This window comes from Pelodiscus sinensis, chromosome 25, assembly GCF_049634645.1.
Source record: "Pelodiscus sinensis isolate JC-2024 chromosome 25, ASM4963464v1, whole genome shotgun sequence".
Taxonomy (NCBI): domain Eukaryota; kingdom Metazoa; phylum Chordata; order Testudines; family Trionychidae; genus Pelodiscus; species Pelodiscus sinensis.
This window is the reverse complement of record NC_134735.1, coordinates 383,739-411,469: the sequence shown is the minus strand read 5'-3', so window position 1 is coordinate 411,469 and position 27,731 is coordinate 383,739. Positions and strand designations below refer to the sequence as shown.

The following is a 27,731-nucleotide window of genomic DNA, read 5'->3' as shown; positions in this document are numbered from 1 at the left end:
GGCTGCAGCAGAATGACAGCAGTGAAAGGTGAATTGGAGAGAATGGCCAAATGTGTGTATGGGACCTATACTTGGAATCCAGACCTCCGGAGGAAGTAGGCACATTTCTGCTGGATGGAAGATATAGGGCCTTCATGTGCTAGAACGCCAGGGGGTTTTAGCTGCCCATGTTCTACAAACAGGATGAAACATTGGGTTCTTTAAAAAAAATAGACTGGCTGGTCAGCTAGTAAAATGCCAGTCTTTTAATTCTCTTCTTAGCCCTTTCTGCTAAGCCTCTGAAAGTCCAACCAACGGAAGAAGGCATCAGAATCCACAGTGAGGTGAAATACTACACAGACTGCATGAAAACAACCTGGTACCACAAGTATGTCCTTCAACGATCCTAGCAAGGTTCATATGTACTGACTGTTTGTATTATCAGCTATGGAAATTAAAGCGCATTGGCTGAGATCCTCAAAGTCTTTAGGGCTCTAACATCCACTGAAACCAATGGGAGTTAGGGGCCTAAATACCTTACTGGCCTTTGTGCCTGAGCCTTGAAGACAATGCGAGATTCTTCTGATTGTGGCATTATGGGGACAAGGGATTTTAAGTTCAGTTGCCTCTTTCCACTGAATCGACTTTGAGATCTCCAGTTAGCAGTCACGTTCTATTTCGTTTGTGAGGCGCAAGTACTTGGTGGTGATGATTTCAATGGTGTGATAATACTGTTACGTGACAGCACAGCTACAGACATGGGCAGAATTTTTTTTAAAGTACTTTGTCTATAGTGCTTTATGTTTTTCTAAATGACTGCCTCCTCCACTCGGAAGAACTAAATGCCTCTGATGCTTCACATTTCTACATCCTTTTATCTGAGCATGTCAAAGTTCTTCCCCAGCTTTAGATAATTTGGACTCACAATACCCCTTCAAAGACAAAAGCGCTGTTATTAGACCCGTTTCCCAGACAGGAAAAATTTAGACATGAAGGAACAAATTTTCCAAACTTTATACTTAGGCAATCAGGGATTTTTGAAAATCTCAATAGGTGCCTTTATGAATGTTTAGGCACCTAAATATAGGTTGAACCTCTCTAGTCTGACACTCTCAGGACCTGATTAGTGCCAAACCAGAGAATTTGCTAGACCATGGGAGGTCAATATTGTCTAGCAGCATTACAAACACTTTCTCTGCTTACTGGGCTCTTAGAGACCTCTCGGGGTAAATTAGAGCTAAATAACAGCACAGAACATTGAGAGCCAGGACTGGTGGCTGCAAACAAACTTTATGGGACTGCAGGAAACTTGGCCACAACCATAATAAGTGGACATCCGGCTAACTAAAATCATGCCGGACCATGGATTTTGCCGGACCAGAGAGTGCTGGACTACTGAAGTTTGATCTGTACCTTTAAAAATCTGGCCCTGAGACTTGCTTATAGTGAGACTGACCTATAGGAATAGAACCCAGAAGTCCTAGCTCCCAATTGCTTGTTCTGACCAATTTATCCTAAAACTTGTGTATTTTACTTCAAATTTGATAAAATGGTATAATTTGTTTACTTAGGGAGAAGCGACTAGAAAGTGGTGAAAGGCTGAAAAGTGGGACTACAGTGGACCAGATCTGGCTCCACATATTGAACCCTACAGACTCAGATAAGGGAAAATATACCCTGGAAATATTCGATGGAAAAGACTTGCACAAACTATCAACAGACTTGTCTGGGAAAGGTGAGTTGGAGCAGAACATTTCAGTCAAAGGGAAGAGTTCAAAACGCATTGTTTTCCAAGATTTCCCCCCGGTGGAGCTCTGTGAGGTGCCATAGGAATGGGTGCTGCAAATGTGGAGGGAAGTGCACAGAGAAGAGTGCTGTGCAGCAGGGCAGAGTAGCTAATGACAGAAGACTCCAAACCTGAGGGATCACTGCTGCCAGGGGAGGGGTAGAATCATACAATACTAGAAGTGGAAGGGACCTCGGGAGATCATCAGGTCCAGTCTGCTGCCCTCACGGCAGAACCAACCACCATCCAGACCAGAGTTTCTCAACCAGTGGTACGAGTACCTTTAGGGGCACTCAAGAGATGACTGGATGGTATGTCAACACAACTGAAATTTGGAGAAAACTGATTTTTTTTAAAGTTTTACAGCATTTTATTATTTTTGTATTTTTTACACCCAAACATTTCATTGCCCACCCAGCCATGATTGAGTTGTTTAAACAAATGTGTTGCAAAGATAGAAAAAAATGTTGTGTGTCTGAAAACTGTAGGTCCTGGGGATACTTATAATTTTTTTTTAAAAAAAAGGGGTACTTTATAAAAAAGGTTGAGAAACACTGATCTAGACCATCCCTGACACGTGTCTGTCTAACCTACTCTTAAATATGTCCAGTGATGGAGATTCAACAATCCACTACTCAATTCATTCCAGTGTTTAACTACCCTGACAGTTACGAAGTTTTTCCTAACGTCCAACCTAAACCTCTCTAGCTGCAGTTTAAGCCCCTTGCTTCTTGTCTTATCCTCAGAGGCCATGGAGAACAATTTTTCTCCCTCCTCCTTGTGACACCCTTTTAGATAGTTGAAAACCGCTATCAAGTTTCGTCTCCGTTTTTTCCTTTCCAAACTACACAAGCTCAATTCTTTCAGTCTTCCTTCATAGCTCACTTTCTCTAAACCTTTAATCATTCTTGATGCTCTTCTCTGGACCTTCTCCAATTTCTACAAATCTTTCTTGAAATGCTGTGCCCAGAACTGGACATTTACCATGTTAGGCATCCCGTCACCATCCACCTTCTGGTCTGGATAAACTTAAAAAACAAATATTCTTACAGCACCTTAGAGACTAAGGCACTGTAAGACTATTCGTTGTTTAAGTTTTTTCCAGTTACAAACTAACATAGCTACCCCTTTGAAACTTGTGAACGTATGTCTGGATAGTTGAAATCTCCCATCTACCTATTCTACCTGGGTAGGTGGTCTGTAGTAGGCCCTTACTATGTCATCACCCTTGTTTTTTACCCCTTTTAACATAACCCAAAGACTCTTAACAATTCTGTCTCCTATGTCCATCTCCGCCTCCGTCTAAGTGTATACATTTTTAATATATAAGGCAACATCTCCTCCCTTTTTCCCCGGCCTGTCCTTCCTGAGCAAGCTGTACCCTTCTATACCAGTATTCCAATTGTGTGTATTATCCCACCGAGTTCACAGAGAGCAGGGTGGAGGGGTAGGCTGTTCTAAGAAATGGCCCACAACTGATTTCCTTCCCCACAGACCCATGGAGACAAGAATGTGACTCACTCTGCAGCAGAGACCTCTCAGAGTTGTTCAGATTGTGTTCCCCTCCCTGGGGCTTCTCTGTGGCAAGGGAGCATCAGGGCCTTGGTCTTTTAGCAGACTATAAATAGACCGCAGAGTTCCTGAAGGCGGTTATAAATACTGTGCAATGCAATGTCCCCATTATCACACATGTTCAATTAAATCTATTAAATAACAAACCTCAAACTCCACTTTCTTCTTAAAATCTCTTATTCCTTGCAGCTTTTGAAGAAGCAGTGGCGGAACACCTGAGGCTAAAGTGAGTTTCTTCTCAAATGCTTTCACATGTGAAGGTGAATTAGACTCTAGCGTTGAAAGGGGCTGGACTTGCCTGTGTGCCCCACCGGAACCATGCACGGGACGGCAGCACCCCGGGATCTGTGTGCGCCTGGGCCAGCCCCGCTTCCCACCGACCGGTTCCCCTCCCCACCCCGATCTCCCCCGGCCAGCCCTGCTTCCCACTGACCGGTTCTCTTCCCCACCCTCTCCCACATCCCTTCTCTCCAGCCAGTTTCCCCCGATCTTCCCCACCAGCCCTGCTCCCCCCGCTTAGCAAGTTTGGTCTCTTTTTTGCTCAACCAATTTTTCACTGCTTGTTCAGGATTTTTTGTGAGGGTATCTGGCAACCCTACCAAGTGGAGCTGTGAGCAAGAGGCAGGCTTCTGTTCACAGAATGCCAGTGGTGCCCACAGCTGTGCCCGTTACACACAATGCATGTCACTGACAGAAGAAGTGGTGAGTAGTGTTGCAGCGCTGCTCAGGTTTGGCCCCACACTTCCTCTGTCACAACAGTGGGCTCATCATGGGGCTGAACCTAAGTAGGCAGTGAGTTGCCCAGCACTGCTTCTCCTCAGCATTACCTTGGGGCCATCTCCACAGTTATCCTGAGGGGGCCTACCTGGCCTGACATCACTTCCAGCAGTCTATGTCCCCTCTCACAGATGGGGAGCGACACTACATCTGGCCTGGCCAGGCTGGGAGGTGGACGCTGAGTATGGCACTGGTACCAAAGAAGCTTGGGGTCAGTAGCACAGGGATCGGCTCTGTGAACCATGGTGTTACAATTTGTCATGGTTCCCACTTAAGGGGGGAGACAAGCCCCCATACACGCTTAGTCTTTCCGTGCTCAACTCCCCTCCTCTTCCATTGTAGTCCTTTATGCTAGTCCACAGATACCTGTGCCTCAAGAGGGAAAGGAGACCTGGGCCCCCCCTCAGCCCAGGTCTCAGCCCAGGACCCTAAGAACAGGTTCGATAGCCACCTGTTCGGCCTGTGGGGCCCGTACCGCAACTCACCGGCCTGTGGGCAATATTCTGCCCTGTTCTGGGCTGCTTCCTTCCCTCTTGCTGGACTCACTGCCTCCACCGCTGCTCCAGCCGTTGGTCCCGCTTCCTCTTCCTTCTCGGGAGTGCCCCCCCCCCTTCCTCTTCCTGCGGTGACCTCCTTTCCCTGGCTCACCTCCCTCCTCTTCTCCTGCGTCATGGCGTCCCGTTTCAAAGCCGGTGCCCATTCTTCCAGATGCTGGCTCCTGTGCTCTCTACCCCCGCCTGGTCCGACGGCACTGGGGATCCCGACGCATGCACGAGCCATGGCTTCTGAGCAAGCCCGGCACAGTCGCTTGTCCCCCGCAGCGCTGAAGCAAAGCACTGGTTTAGTGCGGGGAGCGGGGTCTTCTCCCTCGAACCCTGCCACCCCGTCACACATGGGAACAATTTCTGGGGATGGCCCTGCATCATACTACACCAGTGTCAACAGAAAAGTCATGGCAGGATTGGGGCCACGCCTAATGCTGAAAGGCATGGGAATGGAGTTCCCTTTCCCATGCAGAAGTGACCCTGACACATAATAATCAGGCCCAGCCTTAGGGCAAGGCAAGCAAGTTTGCCTTGGGCCCTGCACCTTTAGGGCCCCACGCTGCCCAGCGCGAGCCCACCCCCACCCACCTGGCTGCTCACTCACTGCCCTGGCTGGGAGCCAACTAGCTATGTAGTGCAGCCAACCACAACATGCCACCTTGGGCCACACAAACTCTTTGGCCAGGCCTCATAATACTGGTGTGACATGGTGGACCAGGTCCCAAAGCCTCCTACTGGAGGCTTGTGGCCTTGCCACACTCCACCCAGCTAACCATAGAGAAGTCCTCCAGGAAAGATAGAGTGGCACAAAGAATGCGACCAATTAGGGCCCAGCAAACCAGTTAAAAGGAAAGCTACTGGGCCAGAGTGAGGCAGTTTCTCCTTGGAGCTCAATAGACTCAGACAGGGCTAGGAGAGCTGGATTGCAGAAGGGTTGCCACAGCAGAGAGTGCAGACACTTGGCTAAAGGGGGCTCTTTGTGTGAGGTGAATGACACCTCATTACACTGGGATACCACTAGGAAGCCTGCATTTCTTGGTCCCTGTAGATACACAGAGGTCTTCAGACTTTAGGGCTTCATGCTGGAGCAATTTCTAAAACTCAGGTCCTAGCCATGAACCTGAAACTCCAACACCAGCCTTTTCTTACAGTGATCAATGAATCAGAAGGGGCCTCTGATCCATCATGGATGGAGCACATGTAAAATAAAACAGTTGAGGAGCTGCATTATCTCCTGGATCCTTTGAAGTTTATCAGAAATAAAAAATGTGTTTTCTACATGTCTCTCTAGTTCCTGAAACTGACCAAAATCCCCTTCATTATTCTCCCAGATGGAACACAGAGAGCCTCTGCAATTTTCAGACATTTTTCTTGTTCCAACATCTCACTTTACTGCACATCTTGGCTTCCGAAGGGCAGTTCCTTATATAAATTGTTTCCTACTAAAAACATTCAGGGTACATAAATACTAAATTTCTCATTATCTTTATCTCATTTTCAGGGAAGCAATGGTAGCAGAAAAGAGTAAGTAAACAAATATTGCACATTCTTCTTGGTTCTGTCTTCTGGATCAAAGGGCCATACTAGCATGTAAAAATGAATGGTCACATTTGTTCCTTCACAGATCGTGCCAGAGTTGTTCAAGGTCTGCCAGATGTTGCTACCATCATGGAGGACAAGGTAATAAAGAGAGATTAAAAAGACTTGGACTTTTCAGCTTAGAAAAGAGGAGACTGGGGGGCAGGAGGATATGATAGAGATCTATAAATTCATGACTGGTATGGAAAAAATGAATAAGGAAAAGTTATTTACTTATTCCCACAATATAAGAACTAAGGGTCACCAAATGAAATTAATAGGCAGCAGGTTTAAAACAAATAAAAGGAAGTTTTTCTTCACTTAGCGCACAGTCAACCTTTGGAACTCCTTGCCAGAGGATGTGGTGAAGGATAGGACTTTAACAGGGTTCAAAGAAGAGCTAGATAGATTCATGTAGGTTAGGTTCATCAATGGCTATTAGCCAGGATGAGTAACACTGATGTCCCTCTGTTTCTCTGGAAATGGGTGACAGGAGAGGGATCACTTGAGGATTACCTGTTGTGTTCCCTCCCTCTGGGGCATCTCGTATTAACCATTGTCAGCAGACAGGATAATGGGCTGGATGGACCGTTGGTCTGACCCAGACTGGCTGTTCTTATGTAATACTAAGTAACGGTGTATACCTATCATGGCCCAGATCGCACAGATGTGCAAGGATGGGTGGCAGGAAGAGCACAAGCTGCCTTCCTCTACCGTATGTCCCCACATAAAGGGTGGCCACAGCTGCAGTCATGGTGCTTTCCTGAGCAGTTGCCATTGTTGGAAGCTTGGTGTGATATTCACTGCTAACACCAGTGAGCAATATGATGGTGGGTGGTCTTTCCAGACACACTCACCTTTGTAGGAGAAAATTGGAGGGGAGAGTTCCCTTTGAAATCCACAAATCCAGATGGACTCCAAAGTTCCATTTTTTGTGCACTTGTGCAAGGAAAGTTTTAATGCTAACCATAAGAAAAGTTACATCAACATCTCACCTTACTCAATTGCCCTCCTTAAACACCTCATCCTGGTTTTCAGGTGCTGACAATGGCATATTGTAGCAATTTCACATGCCACAGTCTTCCTTTCAAACCTGTACTTTAGACTAACAACTTTAAACATAGGGCCTGATTCTTTTGTTATTTGCACTAATTTTATAATAGTCCCCTTTACTGTGGCTGAGAAAAGAGGCTTTAAAATGACTGTAAATGTAATTCATGCCCACTTTAAGGTCTCTTTACATTCCCAGAAGATGTAAAAGGGCCTATCACAAATGATAATTAGGCCCATTGGCGTCAGTGGAGTTTATTCCTGATTTACCCTTGGAAAGTGGCAGAAGAAAAGCCCATAATATCTAAATCTCACTAACTGCCTGGACCCATCAAAAATCCTAGCAGTTTCTGAGAGCACTTAAAATGCGTCACTTCTGTTTAGACACATTTAACCTAGGTTTTGAAAGCTATTAATAGAAGCCATCTGTACTTAATATAACCACAAATGTGGCCATGAAAGTGTCAAGAAAGAATAATTAGCAGTCACTACCCTTTGTTTAAAACTACAGGCTGGAGAATGTAATTCCATCTAATTGCAATTCTGTGACTTCTAAACAATGATGCTTCCTGGCAGGGAAACCTACACCTCTGCAGGAGCTGTCCCCAGACTGCAGTTGGAGTGTTTGCACTGTATCAGATGCACCATTGGCATGCACTCAATAAATACAAATCTGGAGCAGTTATGCTCTCCACTTACATGATTCTGGGGTCTATTTAGACCTATCCAAAACCTGCTCAGCTTATTAGCCTGACTATCCATGGTAATTCATAACGTTAACCTCATATGAAGTGTTTAGGTTTAGCTTTAGTAGATTTGTTCACTAATCATATAAATCTTGCCCACCCACTCCATAACTTAGTTCTGTCATCTTTGATAAACTTCTGAAATCAGCTAGTTCTTACTAATGAGGGGCTCCTGTATCCTATGAATAACTCCTTCAAAGTCTAGAAACTAGATCAGCCTTGAATTTTATGGTCACCTTAATAGTCCTTAATGCTTTGAAAGCGGTTAAATATACTTACATTACTGATGGCCACAAACAGAGTAGTGATGATTTCAGCTGCATGAAGTCAATCTCCTAAATGGCAAAAGATTTGAGCGTGTTAAAAAATGTAGCTTTCCATTTCCTAGCAAACACAATGGCATTGTGTGGTCATGCTGTCCTAGGTATTGAATAAGAGAAATACAGTATCTGGGTTAGATCTTTTTAAAATGGCTGGTATCAGAATCAGGGGTCCATAGGCTTATATGCTCAGATCAGTTTCTCTTGTGTGATCATTCTCTCATGGTTTCTTCTTTACTGTATCTACTGGTTGTCTTTTGTCTTATGCCTAACACTGTTTGGGGCAGGGACCATCTTTTTATTATGTATTTGTACCACAGTAAGATTCTGGTCTATGATTACCTCTCTTAGGTACTACAGTAATACAGGAATAAAACACACAAGAGATAATCATAGAACCATAGAACTGGAAGGGACCTTGAGAGGTCAGCGAGTACAGTGCCCTGCCCTCAGGACCAAACAGTGCCTAAATCATCCCTGACAGGTGTCTATACAACCTGCTCTTAAATATCTCCAGTGATGGAGATTCCATGACCTCCCTAGGCAATTTGTTCCAGTATTTAACCACCCTGACAGTTAGGATTTTTTTTTCATAATATCTAAACTAAACCTCCCTTCTTGCAATTTAAACCCACAGCTTCTTGTCCTATCCTCAGAGGCTAAGAAGAACAATTTTCCTCCCCCCTCCTTGTAACACCCTTTTAGATACTTGAAAAATAATCTCATATCCTGGGACCAACAATACTTCAATAATAGTCCATAGCCTTTATATGGTGCTTTCCACCTTCAGAGCATTTAACAACTGTTAAGGACTTAATCCTCTCATGTTCCTTTCTGGGATAGGTGAATGAGCGGTACAATTCCCATTTTACAGATGAGGAGACTAAAATAGAAAAGTGAATAAGTTGCTTGCTTCAGGGACTGAGCCGATAAGAACTAATGAGTTCCTGGAGCAGTTAAACCTGTGGAGTTTTTTGGAGATCAGTTTTTAATTTCTCTCTTTGCTTAATTATGTGTTCATAATGGCTGTGAATTGCCACCTTAACCCTGTATTTACTATATTTTTAAAACAGACCCTGTGTTTGACATGCTGCATATCTGGTGATCCTTACCCAGAAATCACTTGGTTCAAGAACGAGAAGGTGGTCATCTTTAAAGATCGTTACAAAATGGAAGTGAAGGGGATAGTTGTCACAATTACCATTGAGAGAGTCTGCAGTGATGACACAGGAAAATACAGCATCTTTGTCAAGAACAAATATGGCTGTGAAACGGGACAGGTTACTATCAGCGTGTACAAGCATGGAGAGGAACCAGTCGAGCTGTGGGAAAAGTGATTTTCAACACACTAAAAAATCCAGGCTGGGATTTCCAAAGAGGCCTAAAGGAATTAGGCACCAAACTCCCAGTGAATTTCAAAGGAATTTTTCACTTGGGTTCATTTGACAATCCCAGCCCTAAGATGCAAACTAGTATCTCTGTTTTTATTATTTACATATAAAATAAAGTTTTCTAAGTGATTTATAGTATGTCACTATGCCCCTCTTAAAAGTACTAATAGAAATCTGCAGAATATCTTCAAAATCCCACTGCAACTCCAAGGATTAGACAAACACTCCATAAAGTCTATGGCTACGTCTACACTGGCACCCTTTTCCAGAAATGCTTAAAACGGAACAGTTTTCCGTTATAAGTATTTCCGGAAAAAGCGCGTCTACATTGGCAGGATGCTTTTCCGGAAAAGCACTTTTTCCGGAAAAGCGTCCGTGCCAATGTAGACGCGCTTTTCCGCAAAAAAGCCCTGATCATCATTTTCGTGATCGGGGCTTTTTTGCGGAAAAGAAATCTGTGCTGTCTACACTGGCCCTTTTCCGGAACAGTTTTTCCGGAAAAGGACTTTTGCCCGAACGGGAGCAGCATAGTTTTTCCAGAAAAACACTGACAATTTTACAGTAGCTCGTCAGTGCTTTTCCGGAAATTCAGGGGGCCAGTGTAGACAGCTGGCAAGTTATTCCGGAAAAGCGGCTGCTTTTCCGGAATAAGTGGCCAGTGTAGACACAGCCTATCCCTTCTTAGCTGACAGCACTAGGCATTGGATACAGTAGGGCACTGGTCACCAATCAGTAGATCAGGATCTACTGGCAGATCTTGGAGCCTCTGACAGGTGATCTTGATTGGTTTGGCCAAGAGGCTATCAAGGGCAGGTACTTCAGCTGCCCCTCCCACCACAGCTGTGCCTCTCCTGGCCTTGGAGCTTCCCCCGGCCTCCCACTTGCAGTACAGAGCAGGGAAGGGAGAGGAGGGCACTGATGTCAGTGTGCCCCCTCTTCCATCCTGTTTTCTATCTCCACAGAATGGGGAGAAGGGGACAACAGGGCTTGGGATGGAGGGAGATTGCTGGCTGCTTTTGAGAATGGTGCAGGGCCAGGGCAGGGGTGAGTCTACCTTAGCCCCACTGCACCACCACCCAGGAGCCACCTGAGGTAAGCAGTGTCCAGCTGGAGCCAGTTCCGAACCCCTTCCCCAGTCATGTACCCCCTTCTATGCCACAAGCCCCTGCGCTAGCCCTGAGCCCCCCCAGACTCAAATTCCCATATAGAGTCTGCACCCTGAACCCCCTCCTACCCTCCAACTCCCTGCCCCAGGCTCAGCTCAGAGCCCCCTCACACTCCAAATCCCTTAGCCTAAGACCAGAGCCTGTGCCCCAACCCTCTGTCCCTGCCTGGTGAAAGGGAGGGAGAATGGTGTGAGCTGGGGCAGGGCCTCGGAGAAGGGGCAGGAAGGAGGCGGGGCAAGGGTATTTGGTTTTGAGGTAGATCCTGGATTGCACTTAAATTCAAAAAATGGTCTTGTGCTTAAAAAGGGTGGAGATCCCTGCAGTAGGGGTTCATGTACACAAGAACTTATCTTTCTGTATTAAGCCCCTTGTGTTGAAATCCTGTAACAGGAGAATGCTGTGTGTGGTGGTGTTAAAACACACCCGTTTGAGCCCAGGTCAGCACAGTGCTGAAAGTTAGGCATATTCCTAAATATCTCGCTGAAACGGCTTTGATGCACTTACATTTACAAGACTAAGCCATGTGGAAGAAAGGCAGTGTTTCTGAGCCTCTGTTGGCTTTGCAGAGGAGTATGTGTGCTGCCACATGATGGGATTTAAAACCTATTTAAACTCCACAGCTGTTATTCACTGTGAGGTACTGTAAACTGCCCAATAATGCTATTTTTGGATGTGTTTAAATTATCACAACCATACTGATCAGTTACCAGGCCTGATTCCACCCTGATTAGAGACAGAGTTCCAATAGCAGGAATATTTCCAGAGGAGAATTTTTGGCATGGAAACTCATCACTAAGGTTGCCAGGTGTTTTGAACTGGACAGTCCAGTATTTGATCTTTCTGTTTGGGAAACAAATTGAGAAAATATAAATGTCCGGTATTTTTTAAATAAGATGTAATGTAGATTGTGATGTAATGTCAAGTGTGTCCGGTATTTTTGTTGAAACCAGCTGGCAACCCTACTCATCACTATTTCCTTTTCACTAGTGCAAAGCTGGGCAGAGCTTGTTGGAGAGGGGGCAGAGCTTGTTGTTTGGTCAGGACAACAGAAAACTGAGCTATTTAATGCAATTGTTCGTTCCAGAGGTCACGCAGAGGGGAATTCGCTCTGGCCTTACCGTAAAGCTGCTCCAGCTCCTTCCTTTGAAGTGAAAATGCTGTATAACTAGGCTGACATAGGGTGCAATTTATGTTTCCTTGTACCGGAAAGGCAAGGAAGTTTATTTTTAATTCCAGCCCAGTATTTTAAAGGTCAGCTGTGAGTAAGGAGGCAGAATTTGGATCTTTATTCAAAAGGCGAAGGTTTAAAAAAAATCATGGGGAATTTTGTTTTACACTTTTCACCTAGTTTTTAAAAAGTGTCAGATGGGTAGCTGGGTAAGTCTTTAACTTTAAAAATAATGAGTAGTCTTGGCACCTTACAGACTAACAAAAATATTTATAGTGGTGCCCGCGAAAGCTTATGATACTATATATATTTTTGTTAGTGTCTAAGGTGCCACAGGACTACTTGTTACTTTTCATTTAGATAAATGACAATGAATTAAATAACAATATTAGTTCATGTTTTTTAACATATTCCTTTAGTATTTCCCATATTATTTATGGGAAATAATAAAGCAAAGCCCTCTTTCCCGCATGGCATAATCACCAGTTTATATTGGAGGTCTGCAGATGTGTGGCATGTCCAGGCAACTTCTACATCATTCTGAATATTCTCAGACCCACCAGTCCCCAAACTGAAACTTAATTTCTGCACAAAGAGGAATCCTTATGTGCATAGAATTCAAACCTTTCTTCAGGTTTCAGAATTCAGCTCCCATAAAAATTAACTGAAGAATGCTGTGTCGCATGTACAATGGGCTTTTTGACATAATAATGCAAAGAATCAGTAGCACAGTTGACTTTTTTTATCTGAGACCATATATGATTTTTATAGAAGGTGACAATAAAAACCTAGAGGAAGGATATAACCCTTGTAACATGACATTGAATGCTGTTTTAAATAAAGATCAAGGCACAAATGGAGAAGTTCATTTTTAAAATGTTTGACAGTTACTGTTTCTAAACTATCCACACTTTCAGAAGAGGTTTTCTATGTCACTGTTTTATCTGTTACTATTGATCAAGAACAGTGTTTGCCTGTCGTAGTGTAGTTTATCCTGCATTCTATGCACTGTTAAAAAGGTGTGTGCTAAATAAAAATTGTGAAACTTGACAATGCAGGAGTGAGTCATACCTAAAAGTGTTCATGGAAAAGATTGTTCTGAAACAAGTTTGAGTGTGTGAAGGAGAGAGAAAGCAAGACATACAAACTGTCTGAATCGGAGGTAACTTCCCTGTATTATTAATTATATTAGTTGAAGCAGAATTCATCTTCTACAAGGTATTTGTAGAGGTCCAATTCAATGGGCCTGTGATCTTGGTTGGTCCCTACACAATAAATATCAGTCATAATAAACATGTTTAATATCAATGATAGAATGACATACTATTTGAGAACAGGAAATCAGACCCTGGGAGAGCTGGGGAAGGGGGAATAGAGAACAGGGCCCAGGTGGGTGAGGGGACTTGGGAGGAGAGAAAACGTGCTCCTGGCCCTCAGCCTCCTGCACCCCTGCTCTCATCCCCAAAGCCCTTCCCTGAAGGACTCGAGCAATGCTAGTTATTTTATGTATCTTTAAAATAGCAATCCCCCTCTGAAAAATTAAAACACCTACAAGGGAAGGTGCAGCCTTGAAACAGCCTCGGTTTCAACCTCTAGCTAGAGTAGCAGCTGCAGAGATGCTGTATTGTAACCCCATAGTCTGTCTATGGATGGATATACATGTAAATTCCGTCCCTAATACCCACACACTCAATACACAGAGAAAAATCCCTTCAGCCTAATTATGAGTGCAACAGATGCCTACCACTGTTGTGCACTTTAGTTTAATGTTTAGCTTCCCAAGGTCTGGAAGACAGGTCACTGTGAAAGCTTTAACGAAATCAGTGAACTTTTCCAAATTCAGAGTTTTGTGTTTGCGCACGAGAACTCCTCACAGAAATTGAAACTTTCCATTGCAAACAGATGCAGGCATCTGGAAGGGATTTTCCACCTTCAGGAGCATTGTTGGCAACATGTGGTTTGTCTACATTCCCCCTTTCCTGTGAAGCATCAAGTAATGGCTATTGCTGTGGATGGGCTGCCAAATTGTTGGATCAAAAGTTTGCTCAGCTACAGGAAATCTTTTACACCTTTTACAATTTCTTACTAACAAACGTATGAAGCTTTTAAAATCATAAATTGGATCTCTAACATTCATTTTAAAACATTAAATGACTAAAGACAAAATATTTTAGGGCAGTATGCTCTGAAAACCAATTGAGGTTTAGTAGCCAACAGTAGAATGCAGGTCTCTTATGGTAATTAAAACTGTAGTGAATTAGTAATGGACCTGAATAGTCCTAAAGTTTGGAAGTACATGAATCTCTGATCCCTGTCTGGGATTGTCTCTAAACATTTCACCTGAACAAAAAAGTAAAGTAAATCTATAAGAGAAATTTTCCCACTCAGCTAAAAATTACTGCCTAGTGTGAAGTATTAGAAATGTTGACTTAGACAGGTCAGTCACCTGTAGGGCATGATTTGAGTTAAGCAAGTTAATTCCACACCACATATAGTATTACCTAACATCTTCTAAAGCCAGCAGTCATGGTTGATCAGGGAAGGATGAGTATTGCTGTGAGTAGAGTGAGTGAGGAGATGTGGGGTTATGAACGTGATGAGTAACAAGAATTAAGTACACCCATTTATTTTTCCACTTCAGTCCCCAAGGAACAGTTCATTTCCCCTTTAAACTTGAGTGTATAGGACCATCATTAAACACATTTAAATACTGTAACAAATGGATTAGTACAGGTGCTCCCCACTGCTGTCTACTGGAACTGAGCAGCTGTGAATTATCAAAGGCCTGTACTGATAATAACTAAGGGTATGTCTACACTACCCTCCTAGTTCGAACTAGGAGGGTAATGTAGGCATACCGCACTTGCAAATGAAGCCCGGGATTTGAATTTCCCGGGCTTCATTTGCATAAGTGGGGAGCCGCCATTCTTAAAACCCCGCTGGTTCGAACCCCGTGCAGCACAGCTACACGGGGCTCGAACTAGGTTGTTCGGACTAGGCTTCCTATTCCGAACTACTGGTACACCTCGTGGAACAAGGTATACCGGTAGTTCGGAATAGGAAGCCTAGTCCGAACTACCTAGTTCGAGCCCCGTGTAGCCCCGCTGCACGGGATTCGAACCAGCGGGGTTTTAAAAATGGCGGCTCCCCGCTTATGCAAATGAAGCCCGGGAAATTCAAATCCCGGGCTTCATTTGCAAGTGCGGTATGCCTACATTACCCCGCTAGTTCGAACTAGCGGGGTAGTGTAGACATACCCTAAGAGACATTCTTTTTTCCTTACATTGTAGGGACCAGTTCTTTTTTTGGAAGAGAATTATCTGGATTCTCTCTTGATTGACTCTGTGAAGTTCCACGTGTGAACTTGCAGCATAGTGAGCCATGAAGTTCTTCACTAGCAATGGATTTATTACAATAGCTAAGAAATAAAATTTCACATCCAGTGACTAGTTCTCTAAAGTAGGGATGTAATAGTATAGTCAATTATGCTTTTGCTTATCGGTTAATCAGTTATAGGTTAATGCTATATACTACATGCATTCCTCCCCCCCCTTCCCCACTTGCCAGTACATTTTTTAGCAGTCCGGCTCAGTCCTGGCTTGCAATGGGACCGGGACCTACCACAGCTGTGGCACTGCATTTAAAGTGTATTAGGAGATGGGCGGGCAGGCAGTCCCACTCAGTTCTAGGTCTTACCAGGTCCAGGAGCTCAGACCCACCCTTGACAGGGACTGCTGCTACACCACACTGCTGCCTCCTTATCAGAGGTAGCAGCACAGGGTGACAGGCATCCGGTCCATGAGGGGAACTGTGTTTTAACTGGCTCCCCTTGCAGACCAGCTCCCACCTCATACCCTGCACTGCTGCCTCTGATACAGAGGCCGCAGCAAGGAGTGGAAGGGGGCTCTTTGGGAGTGAGGCCGGAGCACACTGGCTGCTGTCCCCAGGGCCTATAGAATAGTCAACTAACCAATAAGAATTCTTGAGGTTACTTGACTATTCAATTAACTGATATTTAACATGGCTACTCTAAAGTTTTATATACACTGAACATTTTAAAAGTGGGTAAAATTTTCAAGTTCTTCAGTGACTTATGAGCCTTATCATTTTAATTAATGACTTAGATCAGGTCTATATAGTTTATGTACCAGTATTGCTGTCAGTTTGGTATGTGATTCTTTTTATTTATATATCAGTATAACTCCCAGTGTGGACACAATGATACCTGTTCAAAGGTGCCTTATGCCAGTATAGTTTATTCCCCTTCCTTTACAAAATATGCTGTACCAGAATAAGCAAATTTATATTGGTATAATTGCATCCATACTAATGAGGTCATATTGTGTTAAATATGCCATTATACTTAAAGTGATACACTTTTTACTTATACACAAACACTTAAGCATTTAAGGTGTCTAAGTACCATTAGCTTTCAATAAGATAAGGGCATGCCTACAGAAGGAATAGCCTGGATTAGGTATTCCACATTAGTTGTCCATGTGGATAATCTTATTCTGCATTAAGAATGCCTCTTGTACTTTAGTTTAATCTACTTTGGAAGCAATGAACTAGCTAGAAAAGGGACAGACAAGGTAAGCCTTTCCACAGACCACAAATGAACCAGAGGTTATTTCTATTAAGAACAAACACATGATTAATAATTGATACTTCATTGTTAATAATTAGCAGATCATCTCATAAGATGGCCACATTTCTCAATCTATAAATAGCATCTAATGCAGGGGAAGGCTGCTTCATTCTCTTTCTGGCATCGCTGCCCAGACTGAACTGCACCAGCTGTAATGGCTTTCAATGGAACTTGGCAAGTATATGCTCAAGAGAACTATGAAGCATTTCTGAAAGCTCTTGGTAAGTGTCTTGTTACTTTTTCCAGAACTTGCTGGGTTTGTGAAAAATGGCCATGCTTTGTATTTAAGGAACCTTCCAGCACGGAATATCAAAAGTGGGGTTTTTTTGCAAACCACCTCCCATTTAATAGCTAAGCATTACTAGCCCCGTTTTAGATAACAAGCGAAGTGAAAACATTTTCCCAAAAGTCACAAAGAAATCTGTGGAAAAACCAGGGATGAATCTGAGATCTGCTCAGCCTTAACCACAAGACTGGTCTCCTCATGAAAGAAGAGGTGTTTCAGTAGATACCGATCAGTTCATCTGTTTTAGTTTATAAGGTTAACTAGTAGGGAATTGGGCTCAAAGGGGTAGCCATGTTAGTCTTTAACTTTAAAAACAATGAGTAGGCTTATGGCACCTTAGAAACTCTAACAAATAGCTAGACTCTCACAGAACTACTTGTTTTTAGTAGGGAATCAGTAATGGGGTACAGAGCCTCTCGACTGTTACAAGTTCACATACAGCCTCTGGCAGTAATGACTGATTATTTAATGGCAGTTGGTTAACCTACATGAAGTGAGTACTGGTCTCTATCTAGTTCTCTGAGGTGTCAATGTTATTAAAAAAATCACCACAGTCTGCATTCTCGGGTGCAGCAAAACAGTCTTAATTCAATGGAGGTGAATGCTGCATTAAGTATCCTTAGAACAGTGGTCTCCAACTTTTTTAAGCATGATATCACTTTTTGAATTTAAGTGCAATCCAGGATTTACCTCAAACTCAAATACCCTTGCCCCACTTCCTTCCTGCCCCTTCTCTGTAGCCCCACCCATCCTCAGGCACATTTATCAGGCTGGGGGCAGAGGGCTGGGGTGTGGGAGACAGGGATGCAAACACTTATCTTGGGCTAAGGGATTTGGAGTGTGGGAGGAGTTCTGAGCTGAGCCTGGGACAGGGAGTTGAGGTGCAGGAAGGGGTTCATGGTACGGGCTCTGGGAGGTAGTTTGGGTACAGGGGGACATAGGGCTAGGGCAGGGAGTTCAGGACTGGGGCCAGGGTTTGGAATTCAGGCTCCACTGGACACTGCTTACCACAGTTGGCTTCTGGGTGGTAGTGCAGGGAGCTAAGGCAGGCTCATCCCTACCCTGGCCCTGCACTACTCCCAAAAGTAGCCACCAACTCTCTCCATCTCTGCCCCACCTCTGCTCTGTGGAGATGTGGCACAGGGTGAAAGGAGGGGCACCCTGACATCAACACCTCCCTCCTTTTCTTCCAGTGCACTGCACAGCAAGCAGGAGACTCCCAGGGGTAAGGGGCACCTCTAAGGCAGAGGGCAGGAGCAGCACAGCAGTGCGGAGAGGGGGAGATGAACTGCCAGCACTTGATAACCTCCTGGCCAAACCTGTCAGGATAACAGAATGGAAAAAGGTGTCCAGTCTCTCATCACAGCTTAAAAACACACACACAATTTAAAAAAAAGTAATGTATTGTACTATTAGGGTGAAACTACCTCAAAATGCTTGTAAATATTGGCTTCTAGAAGATTTACCCGATGTTGTTCGGGTCCTTAGCTCAATTAATATTTGTTTTTTGGAAAATAAAATGAAAATATATATGCTTCGTTCAAATCATTGCTCTGGGGTACGGCTGGGGATGAGGGGTTCAGTATGCATGCTGCCCTGGGGAGAGAGGACAACCAGCTTTGGGCCAAGTGAGAAGCCCCTCTCCGTGGTCACTACAGCTTCAGCAGGCACAGGTGGGGGAGAGGCAGGTCCAGGTTCAACTGGCCCTTGTGCTCTCCAGCCAGACCGAGGAATGGAGCAAAACTGTGCACCTTCCCCTCGCTCTCTGACAAAGGGGACCAGCCAACAATGAACTCATAAGAATTGGAAGGGGGAGAACTTCAGCCCCCAACCCCTGCTCTCTAAAGGGCACTTGGAGTGTGGGACGCTTGGGTTTGGGGCAGTCCCGGATGAGGGGCACTCCCATACAGCCTCTTACACCTGCCTGGTGATTCTGTCTCTTTTTTTCTGTATGGTTGTATGAGAAGCAATCCCATTCCAGGCACATCCCCTTTTACTGGCACGATCAAACCCTGGTGTTTCTTTCTGCAGCATTGCCAGATGACCTCATCAAAGCTGCCAAAGACATTAAGCCTGTTATTGAAATACAGCAAAATGGAAACAACTTTGTTGTTACATCAAAAACACCTAAGCAGTCTGTGACAAACTCATTTACTCTGGGGAAAGAGGCTGACATCACTACCATGGATGGCAAAAAACTAAAGGTAATGTATTTCAAGACAATAACTGCTCCCTCAGTCTAGTACTTCAGTGTCATTTTGCAAGTGGGTTTTATTCCCATTCAGAAACTTCAGTTTATTCTGATTGGATCTTTGTTTCTGTGGATAAGTAAAAGAATAAGTAAAACTTAAACTCTGATAGGGGCATGCATAGTAAGTAAAGAAGCCCAGAAAGACTGTCTAGAACAGGGGTTCCCAAACTTTTTGACACAGGGACCAGTAAATCCATTCACGAGCTTTTGGAGGTCCAGTAACATTAATCTGCATATTTGCATATTCATTAAGCAAATGATGAATATTCAAATAAGTTGTTTCTGGTCCTCCCAAAGCCCCCAGTGCCAGCGTTCGCAAAGCTTTTGATACAGTCACCCACAATATTCTTGCCAGCAAGTTAAGGGAATACGGATTGGATAAATGGACTGTAAGATGGATAGAAAGCTGGCTAGATCAGGGTTTTCCAAACTTTTTACTTTAGTTGGAACCCGGTTTTTTTAGTACTGTTTTTTGCAGCCCAAAAATATAAACACATATTACAAAAAAGAATGAAAAATGAATAAATTTTCAGTTTTCACTAGGCTGCATCCTCCACCCAGCCTGGGCCAGGGCTTGGGGTCCCGGCGCTGCATGGGCACTCCAGGAGGCGGGAGCAGGAGCAGACTGGGGGTAGGGTAGCTGTCTAGGAGGGAGGGTGCAAGGAAGGGTAGGGTTGCCAGGTGTCCGGTTTTGTACCGGACAATCTGGTATCTGAGGGTTTTGTCTGAGAAACAAATTGAGAAGTTATCAGACATATAAAATGTCTTGTATTTTCTCATCAGGTAAGTTTTAATATAATTAGGTGTATCTTAGCTGAGAACTGCCTGGATAGTAGATGTGCTCACCACACTGCCTGAGTGTGTCTACCTGCGAGGCAGTTTGCAACTACTCGAGGGAGGGTATGTGTGTGGGGGGGGGGGGCAAAATGGAATCCCCAGGCAGACTCGACTCACTCCTCTGCCAGGGTCTGCATGTGGCCAGGTCAGTCCCGCTCCCTCTCCCCACTTCTCCTCCCGATCTCCCAGTCAAGCCCTGCTGCCGTCCAGCTCTGCTTCTGGCAGCCAGTTCCCCCCGCCTTCCACCAATCTCCCCCGGTCAGCCCTCCTCCCCCAATGACCCCCCCCACCAGCCCAGCTGCCCCCGTCCAGCCCTGCTTCCCGCAGCTGGTTCACCCGTCCTCTTCCTCCTGTTCTCCCCTGGCCAGCCCCTCTGCCCCCCGTCCAGCCCTGGTTCCGCTGCCTGCCCTCCCCGACTTCAGCTGGACGGCCCCACTGCCTCCAGCCTTGCTTCCGCCACCTGCCCGCCTGCCCCCCCCATCTCTGCAGGACAGCCCTGCTACCCCCAACCTTGCTTCCGTTCCCCACCAGCCTCCCCCATCTCCACAGGACAGTCCCACTGCCCCCAACCCTACTTCCACCGCCCGCTCGCCCCATCCCCCCCATCTCCGTGGGACAGCGCCGATGCCTCCAACCCTGCTTCCGCCGCCCACCCACCTGGATCTCCACGGGACAGCCCTGCTACCCCTAACCCTGCTTCCACCGGCCACCCACCCGCCTGCCCTGACCTTCGCGGGACAGCCCCGCTGCTCCCAACCCATCTTCCCAGCCCGCCCCGCTCTGCTCCCCTACCAGCAGCCATGATGAGACCCGGTATTTTTTTCCCGCAGCCCGGTACCGGGCCTGGCCCATAGTTTGGGAAATGCTGGTCTAGATGACTTTGTGCTTAGTGACACAGGGAATCTAAGATTGTGTCATAAATGGCCACATTAGCAGGTGAGAGAGTTGTGGAGGCAACATACTAAGCAACTGAAGAGGAGCAATTGCCTTACACTCTTCTAGAGCAAACCCCTCTAGCTTCAGAAGGAGTTGTTTCCAGACCCTTTCAGTTGGATAAATCATTGCTGCAAAGCACAATTTGAGTTCCTTAACCTTTAGGAAACACGAATGCTTTGCACTAATTCAGCTCTTGTCTCACAACAGCTCATTAAAATGTTCAGGTATAAAGTAATATTGATTAAGGTAATAAAATCTGCTGCTTTGGTGCATAATAGGATGATTTCAACAAAAATACCGGACACACTTGACATTACATCACACTGTACATTACATCTTATTTAGAAAATACCGGACATTTATATTTTCCCATTTATACTTTCTCAATTTGTTTCCCGAACAGAAAACTCAAATACTGGACTGTCCAGTTCAAAACCAGACCCTTGGCAGCCTTAGTGCATAAGGTGATCAACCCAGTGGTCAGAGGGGAATTTTATTACCCATGTACATGAAAAACTGGCTAAATAAGCATTACAGAAGTTTTTCTCTTGCTCCTGAAACAAGTGGATCCCAGACAGTGGTCTAGGAACCACTACCTGGTGGTCTGAATAGAGCTGACTATTCCCATGGGCTGTGTCTACACTGGTCACTTATTCCGGAAAATCAGTCGCTTTTCCGGAATAACTTGCTAGCTGTCTACACTGGCCCCTTGAATTTCCGGAAAAGCACTGATGATCTACTGTAAAATCATCAGTGCTTTTCCGGAAAAACTATGCTGCTTCCGTTCAGGCAAAAGTCCTTTTCCGGAAAACTGTTCCAGAAAAGGGCCAGTGTAGACAGCACAGATTTCTTTTCCGCAAAAAAGCCCCGATCGCGAAAATGACGATCGGGGCTTTTTTGCGGAAAAGCGCGTCTACATTGGCACGGACGCTTTTCCGGAAAAGCATCCTGCCAATGTAGACACGCTTTTTCCGGAAATACTTATAACGGAAAACTGTTCCTTTTTAAGCATTTCCGGAAAATCATGCCAGTGTAGACGTAGCCATGGTGCTAGCTCTTCATTTAGTTTCCAGCCAATAAAGCACATTACAAAGATAAAACACATTTGTGTTCATACTACAATTTTCCCATCTATGCAATTGCTATAGTTTCCACAAGAATGATATTTGTGGCAGGGGAACTGGGTCATATATTTATCGACAGAAGTGAAGGTAGTCTGAAACAATCTTTCTATTAAGTTTGAAAATCCTAGCTCTGAAGCACTACTTCCAGAAGGATACCATCCTAGCTGAAAAAAATCATTTGATCCAATGTGGCAAAACCCATTGTATAGTCTCACATTCCATAGGAAACATTTTACTCCTATTCTGCATATTTCAACTGTCATGTAGCTTTACAGACAATACCAGTAACTGTAAAACCTTTCTAATATATCTGTATTTCATGAAAATTATTCATTCACCAAGGAGTAGCATTTATATATTCATTTGTATTGTTTAAACAGGTAAGTTTTCATTGGGAAACTAACCAAGTTACTCATTAGTTCTGTCAATCTGAAGTTAACAATGAGATTAATGAAATATCAGTATGTGTACTAACATGCCCTCATATCTGTGTATACCCATTCTAACTGAATTTCCCAGTGATGGTCTAGACTGCCTGTACTTGCTGGGCTACTATAGATATTTATGTTTTAAAAATCTATGTTCACAGTGCACAGTCAATCTGATAGGTGGGAAGCTTGTGTGCAAATCGGAAACATTTTCCCATGAACAGGAAATTAAAGGAAATGAAATGGTGGAGGTAAGATTTTTTTTTCCCTATTTGATCTTTATTTACCAATGGTGAAAGATTTTCTATGCCTCTCATCTTATAAAATGATATCATTCATTGCTTTAAAATGTCCTTGTGTTGAGCTCAGGAATAACTACTATGAGCATGGATTATATCACTACATTAATGAAAGAATGTCACTTTATAATCCCAGGGCGATCACAAGCAGCAAGAAATGCCGTTAGTCACTGTTCACTACAGCCAGGTTTTATAGCATTATTTACTGCCTTAACTGAATCTCCTCTAAACATGGATGCCTATGGCTGTCAGTTATAGATTCACTCTATTCATTTCAGTCACTGGAAGTTGTTCTTCACTTCCTAGGATACATTGGACCAATTTATTCCCATTATCATTCCATTTTAGGCACTAAAATTTAGTATTGTTTGCTTTCGACCACTTATGGCAGGTTCTTTGCAAGATTTTCCACAAAGTGGTGCCATGCTTGTATAGCCTTAAAATGGAATCTGAATAAAGCCATGCTAATTTACATTTTCACCTGTTTCTAATGTGTCCTGAACTGTTCCTGCTGGCATACAGCCATTCTCCTAGGGAAATAAACTTGCACCTGACAGCTTTTTAAGATCTGTTTCAGATGGTGTGATCATTGTTACAAGAATTTTAGCTAAGGTTTTCAGAACTGTCTGGGGATTTTAAATGCCCAGTTTTCTTAGATGGCTTTAAAAGTCTCAGCCTACTTTCTTTACAATAAATCTGCAGCAAGCCAGATCAAATGTTCTTATCTGGGTTTCTAGTACAGGGAACATATTTGTGACTGAGGTTATTCCAACAATGCACTTGAAGATAACATTTGACTGTTTAGATTCTCAAGTGTTCAAAACTGGTTCCCATACAGAAACACCATTGTTTCAGTCTGAATACAACGAGTTTGTCCATATGCAGGTGCTGTAACTGTATTTTCAAATTATATGAGATGCAATTATAAATCTACTACAGCAACGTCAAAGTGGTTAGCTACATTCAGGTCCCCTTTATTCTAAAAACAAGTAACATATTTGTGTCTCTTGCAGACTATGACTGTTGGTTCAGCAACACTCATCAGAAAAAGCAAGAAAGTTTAAACAGTAAGAAGACCTATTTTTGTTTTGGACATTTTTAAATTCCAGAATTAAAAGTGCATTTGCCATCAGTTGTGAAACTTGTTATTTTTAAAAAATGCTTTGGAAAATAAAGAAATGGGGTCTGTCCTTTGTTTGCACGCTCACTTGATGTATAGATATAAGAATGCATTTTCCCTGACTATAGAGACACATCCCATAAACTAACAACTGGTGGCCTACTTCCCATTCAGATCCAGGCAAACCTCTTACAGATTTCAACAAGAGTTTTTTGCCTGAGTAAGGACTACCAGATGGGGCACGTAGTGAAACAGTGATTTTCCATAAAGATGATTTGCCATAAAGAACCTTTATGAAAGCTATTAGAAAAATGTTTCTGCCTCTTATGAAGGAAGAAAAATTTTGTGACCCCCAACACCCTCTCTCTCTCTCTCCTGCCAAAAATCAGATGTCTGATTCCTACCCAACAACTGTCACTGCTGTGTCGGTGTCATTGCTGCTCTCTGTCAATACAATAGTAATAGAATTTTTTTTAAAGCTATAAACGCGTGGTCACCAACCAGTAGATCACGAGCTACCGGTAGATCTTAGGGGCTTTAAGAGTAGCTCTTGAGCCCTCTCTGAACTGCGCATCTGCACAGTACGTTTACATTAGATTTCCTCATGTAATGTAGGCAGGGCTTCAAGGAAGGGGCAGGGCAGTAGATCTTTGCCTGTTCTGAGACTTAAAAAGTGATCTTGGGTATAAAAAGGTTGTAGACCACTGCTATAAACAGTGTTGTACATGTTCAGCAGAGAAAACAAAGCTGAGGCACCGTGAGACCAAAAGTAATTATATGTGCTGCCTATTTGTTAAATTTTTAATCTTGAAAATTATTAAGCATCTCAATTTGCAACAGTTGTGGTGAGTATTGCTGGGATATTTGCTTTCAGATCAGATAGGTATCTGACTCTTTCTGGGCTGAAGTATGACAATTACAGGTCTGACACAGACAAGAATAATGTCCCGTTGTGCTTATACCTCCCAACGATCCCTCATTACAAAGTGCATTGCCCTTTTAACATGTTAGTCTCCATCCCACACCAAATCTGTGGTTATCCCACATTTGATGTTGTCATTTAATTGGCGTGTTGCCATTATGAGCTGTCATCCCATCAGGTCGTTGGTTCATAGTCATTGAAACTGTTCCCTAGTGTATTCCCTACGGTGGCTCTGTCTCTACTTAATAAGTCACCAGTTGTGTGTATTCTATTATATATAGTATCGCGTCTATTCTTCACCCACTGAAGTCAAAGAAAGTTTTGTCAAATGACTCGACTGGGAACAAAATTTGACCTTCCACAAGCATGAAAGTGACAAAAGCTTAATTAGAAGAAAGCACTCTGGGATAAGGATGTAAATTTATCAGCTATGTTGGTAATTTTCCCTGTGTAGACAAGCCCTTATTCAGAGGCAATGCTTGTGGAAGATCAAATTCTATTCCCAACTGAATCACTTGAAAAAACCCTCATTGACTTCAATGGGATAAGTGTGTCCACATGGGGAGTTTTACCAGCATTGCAATGCTAGTATGTTTGCTGTGCTTGTAATTCCCCTCCTAGGTTACGTCTACACTACAAGTTTTTTGCACAAAAACAGCTGTTTTTGCACAAAAACCTGGGGAACGTCCATACCTCAAATAAGCACTTGCACAATTAAATGGGCAGTTAAACGGCAGAACGGAGGGCTTTTTCCGCCATAGGTAAACCTCCTTTTCTGAGGCATAACTGCTTTTAGCGCTACAGCTATTGCACAAGAAGGCAAGCGTGGATGCTCCAGGGGGGTTTCCTGTGCAAGAAACCCCTATGGAAAAAAGCACAGGTGCTCTGACAGCCATTTTGTGAATGGCCATCAGAACTTTCTTGCGCAAGAGCATCCAGCAGTGTGGATGCTCTCTTGCGCAAAAGCACACCTCTTTTGCAATGTGCTTTGAGGTTTGGACATGCTCTTGCACAAGTTTTGCGCAAAAAACTCTAGCATAAAAGGCTTCTTGTGCAAGAAGCCTGTAGTTCAGATGTAGCCCTAGAGACAAGACCTAAAACTTGAGTGCAGTGGGGGTTGCACATGTATACAAGATCCCTGGCACAGAATCAAGATGTTGGCCAGAACAAACTTGGAATTAAAGCTCTTCTAAAGTTTTGTGGGGCTAGAAACCATTCAACACAGCTTGGAAAGTTAATGTTTGTAAGTTGCTTGGCTACTGTTGCTAGTTAGATAAGGAAACACTATAAAAGAGAATTAGTTGTCTAATAGTACATTTCCAGGAAACCACAATGTTTCAACAATCAGGTGCTCCGTCTGTAAATATCATTGTATGAGAGATCTGACATATTCGGGTTCTTTTCTGACCAAGTCTCACTAAAATATATATTCTCTTTTGTAAAATAAATTTGTAATTAGTAGGGCTTTACAACTTGTTGCAAAATGTATACTACTTTGCTTTGCACATATTGGCTATGTCTACAGTGCAGCGAAGGTATCCCGAAATAGCTATTTCACGTCTTTTAAGCTTGCCCATTATTTTGAAATATAACAGGCTCGCTATTCCAACATCCCTGTAAACCTCATTCCACGAGGAATAAGGGACATTTCAGAATAGCAATTTATTTTGAAATGCCTGCTGTGTAGACAGCGCCAAATTTCAAAATAAGCTATTCTGAAATAACATTGAAATAAGATATGCAATTTGAGCTATGCAAATTGTGTATCTTATTTCAACCTGTGATGCAGTGTAGACTCAGCCACTACAGAGGTTGGTTTAATAGTCTGTGACATCTCATTTATTTGTCTAATGCACGATGCACAAGTAACACATTGTGCACTGCACTAGTAATGATAGTGCTAGTGGTATAATTGTCCCCATTTTACATATGGGTAAAAAAAGTACAGAAAATTAAGTGACTTGCCCGGAGTCACCTCGGGTACATCTACACAGCAACATTATTTCAAAATAACTTAGTCTGTGTCTATACAGCAGGTAGTTATTTTACAATAATGTTGAAATACTGTCAAGCTGGAGGTCTTCATTGTATAAGGAGTAAGGGAAGTCAGAGGAAGAGTGATCTATTTTGAAATAAGTGCTGTGTAGGCGCTCCCAATTTTAAAATAAGCTACGCAATTGACGTAATTCAATTTGCGTAGCTCATTTCCTGTAAAGCCCTGCTCTGTACACACACTTACTGGCTACGTCTACACTGGCCCCTTTTCCGGAAGGGGCATGTAAATTTCACTAGTCGTCGTAGGGAAATCCGCGGGGGATTTAAATATCCCCCGCGGCATTTAAATAAAAATGTCCGCCGCTTTTTTCCGGCTTTTAAAAAAGCCGGAAAAGAGCGTCTACACTGGCCCCGATCCTCCGGAAAAAGTGCCTACTTTGAAGTAGGAATAAGACCCTCCGGAAAAGGGCACTTTTTCCGGAGGATCGGGGCCAGTGTAGACGCTCTTTTCCGGCTTTTTTAAAAGCCGGAAAAAAGCGGCGGACATTTTTATTTAAATGCCGCGGGGGATATTTAAATCCCCCGCGGATTTCCCTACGACGACTAGTGAAATTTACATGCCCCTTCCGGAAAAGGGGCCAGTGTAGACGTAGCCACTGAGTCAGGAGCAAAGACAGATATGGACCTGAGGGGCCCTGACTATCTGCCATTCACTCATACCTCAAGTCCATGTTCTTTTCCATATGTGATTTTGGTCATCAACTACCTTCTCCTTGAGTTCTGAAATCACTCTTTGATCCTGCTAAG

At 43.7% G+C, this 27,731-nt stretch overlaps 2 protein-coding genes across 2 annotated transcripts in view; both read left to right on the top strand.

Annotated features, from left to right (window-relative positions):
* Positions 1-12,373, top strand: part of MYOM3 (myomesin 3) — a 67,652-nt gene extending 55,279 nt beyond the window's left edge. The window contains exons 32-37 of the mRNA XM_006130480.4: positions 262-367; positions 1,551-1,714; positions 3,527-3,563; positions 6,161-6,183; positions 6,284-6,339; positions 9,427-12,373. Of these exons, the coding sequence (XP_006130542.2) occupies positions 262-367; positions 1,551-1,714; positions 3,527-3,563; positions 6,161-6,183; positions 6,284-6,339; positions 9,427-9,690 (650 nt within the window). The 3' untranslated portion in view covers positions 9,691-12,373. The remainder of the gene's footprint in view (positions 1-261; positions 368-1,550; positions 1,715-3,526; positions 3,564-6,160; positions 6,184-6,283; positions 6,340-9,426) is intronic.
* A 4,415-nt stretch (positions 12,374-16,788) lies between these two features.
* Positions 16,789-24,077, top strand: LOC102459501 (fatty acid-binding protein, liver-like). The gene is made up of 4 exons (XM_006130481.4): positions 16,789-16,947; positions 19,044-19,216; positions 22,750-22,839; positions 23,901-24,077. The coding sequence occupies exons 1-4, from the start codon at positions 16,881-16,883 to the stop codon at positions 23,949-23,951; spliced, it is 381 nt and encodes a 126-aa protein (XP_006130543.1). The 5' UTR covers positions 16,789-16,880; the 3' UTR covers positions 23,952-24,077.
* The last annotated feature ends 3,654 nt before the right edge of the window (positions 24,078-27,731 follow it).

What these genes read in the sequence shown, in the direction of transcription:
- LOC102459501 (XM_006130481.4), top strand. Translation starts at nt 16,881, where the DNA reads ATGGCTTTCAATGGAACTTGGCAAGTATATGCTCAAGAGAACTATGAA. An exon ending in TGGATGGCAAAAAACTAAAG is followed by an intron (nt 19,217 to 22,749) that starts GTAATGTATTTC and finishes CTATGTTCACAG; the next exon opens with TGCACAGTCAATCTGATAGG. An exon ending in AAGGAAATGAAATGGTGGAG is followed by an intron (nt 22,840 to 23,900) that starts GTAAGATTTTTT and finishes TGTCTCTTGCAG; the next exon opens with ACTATGACTGTTGGTTCAGC.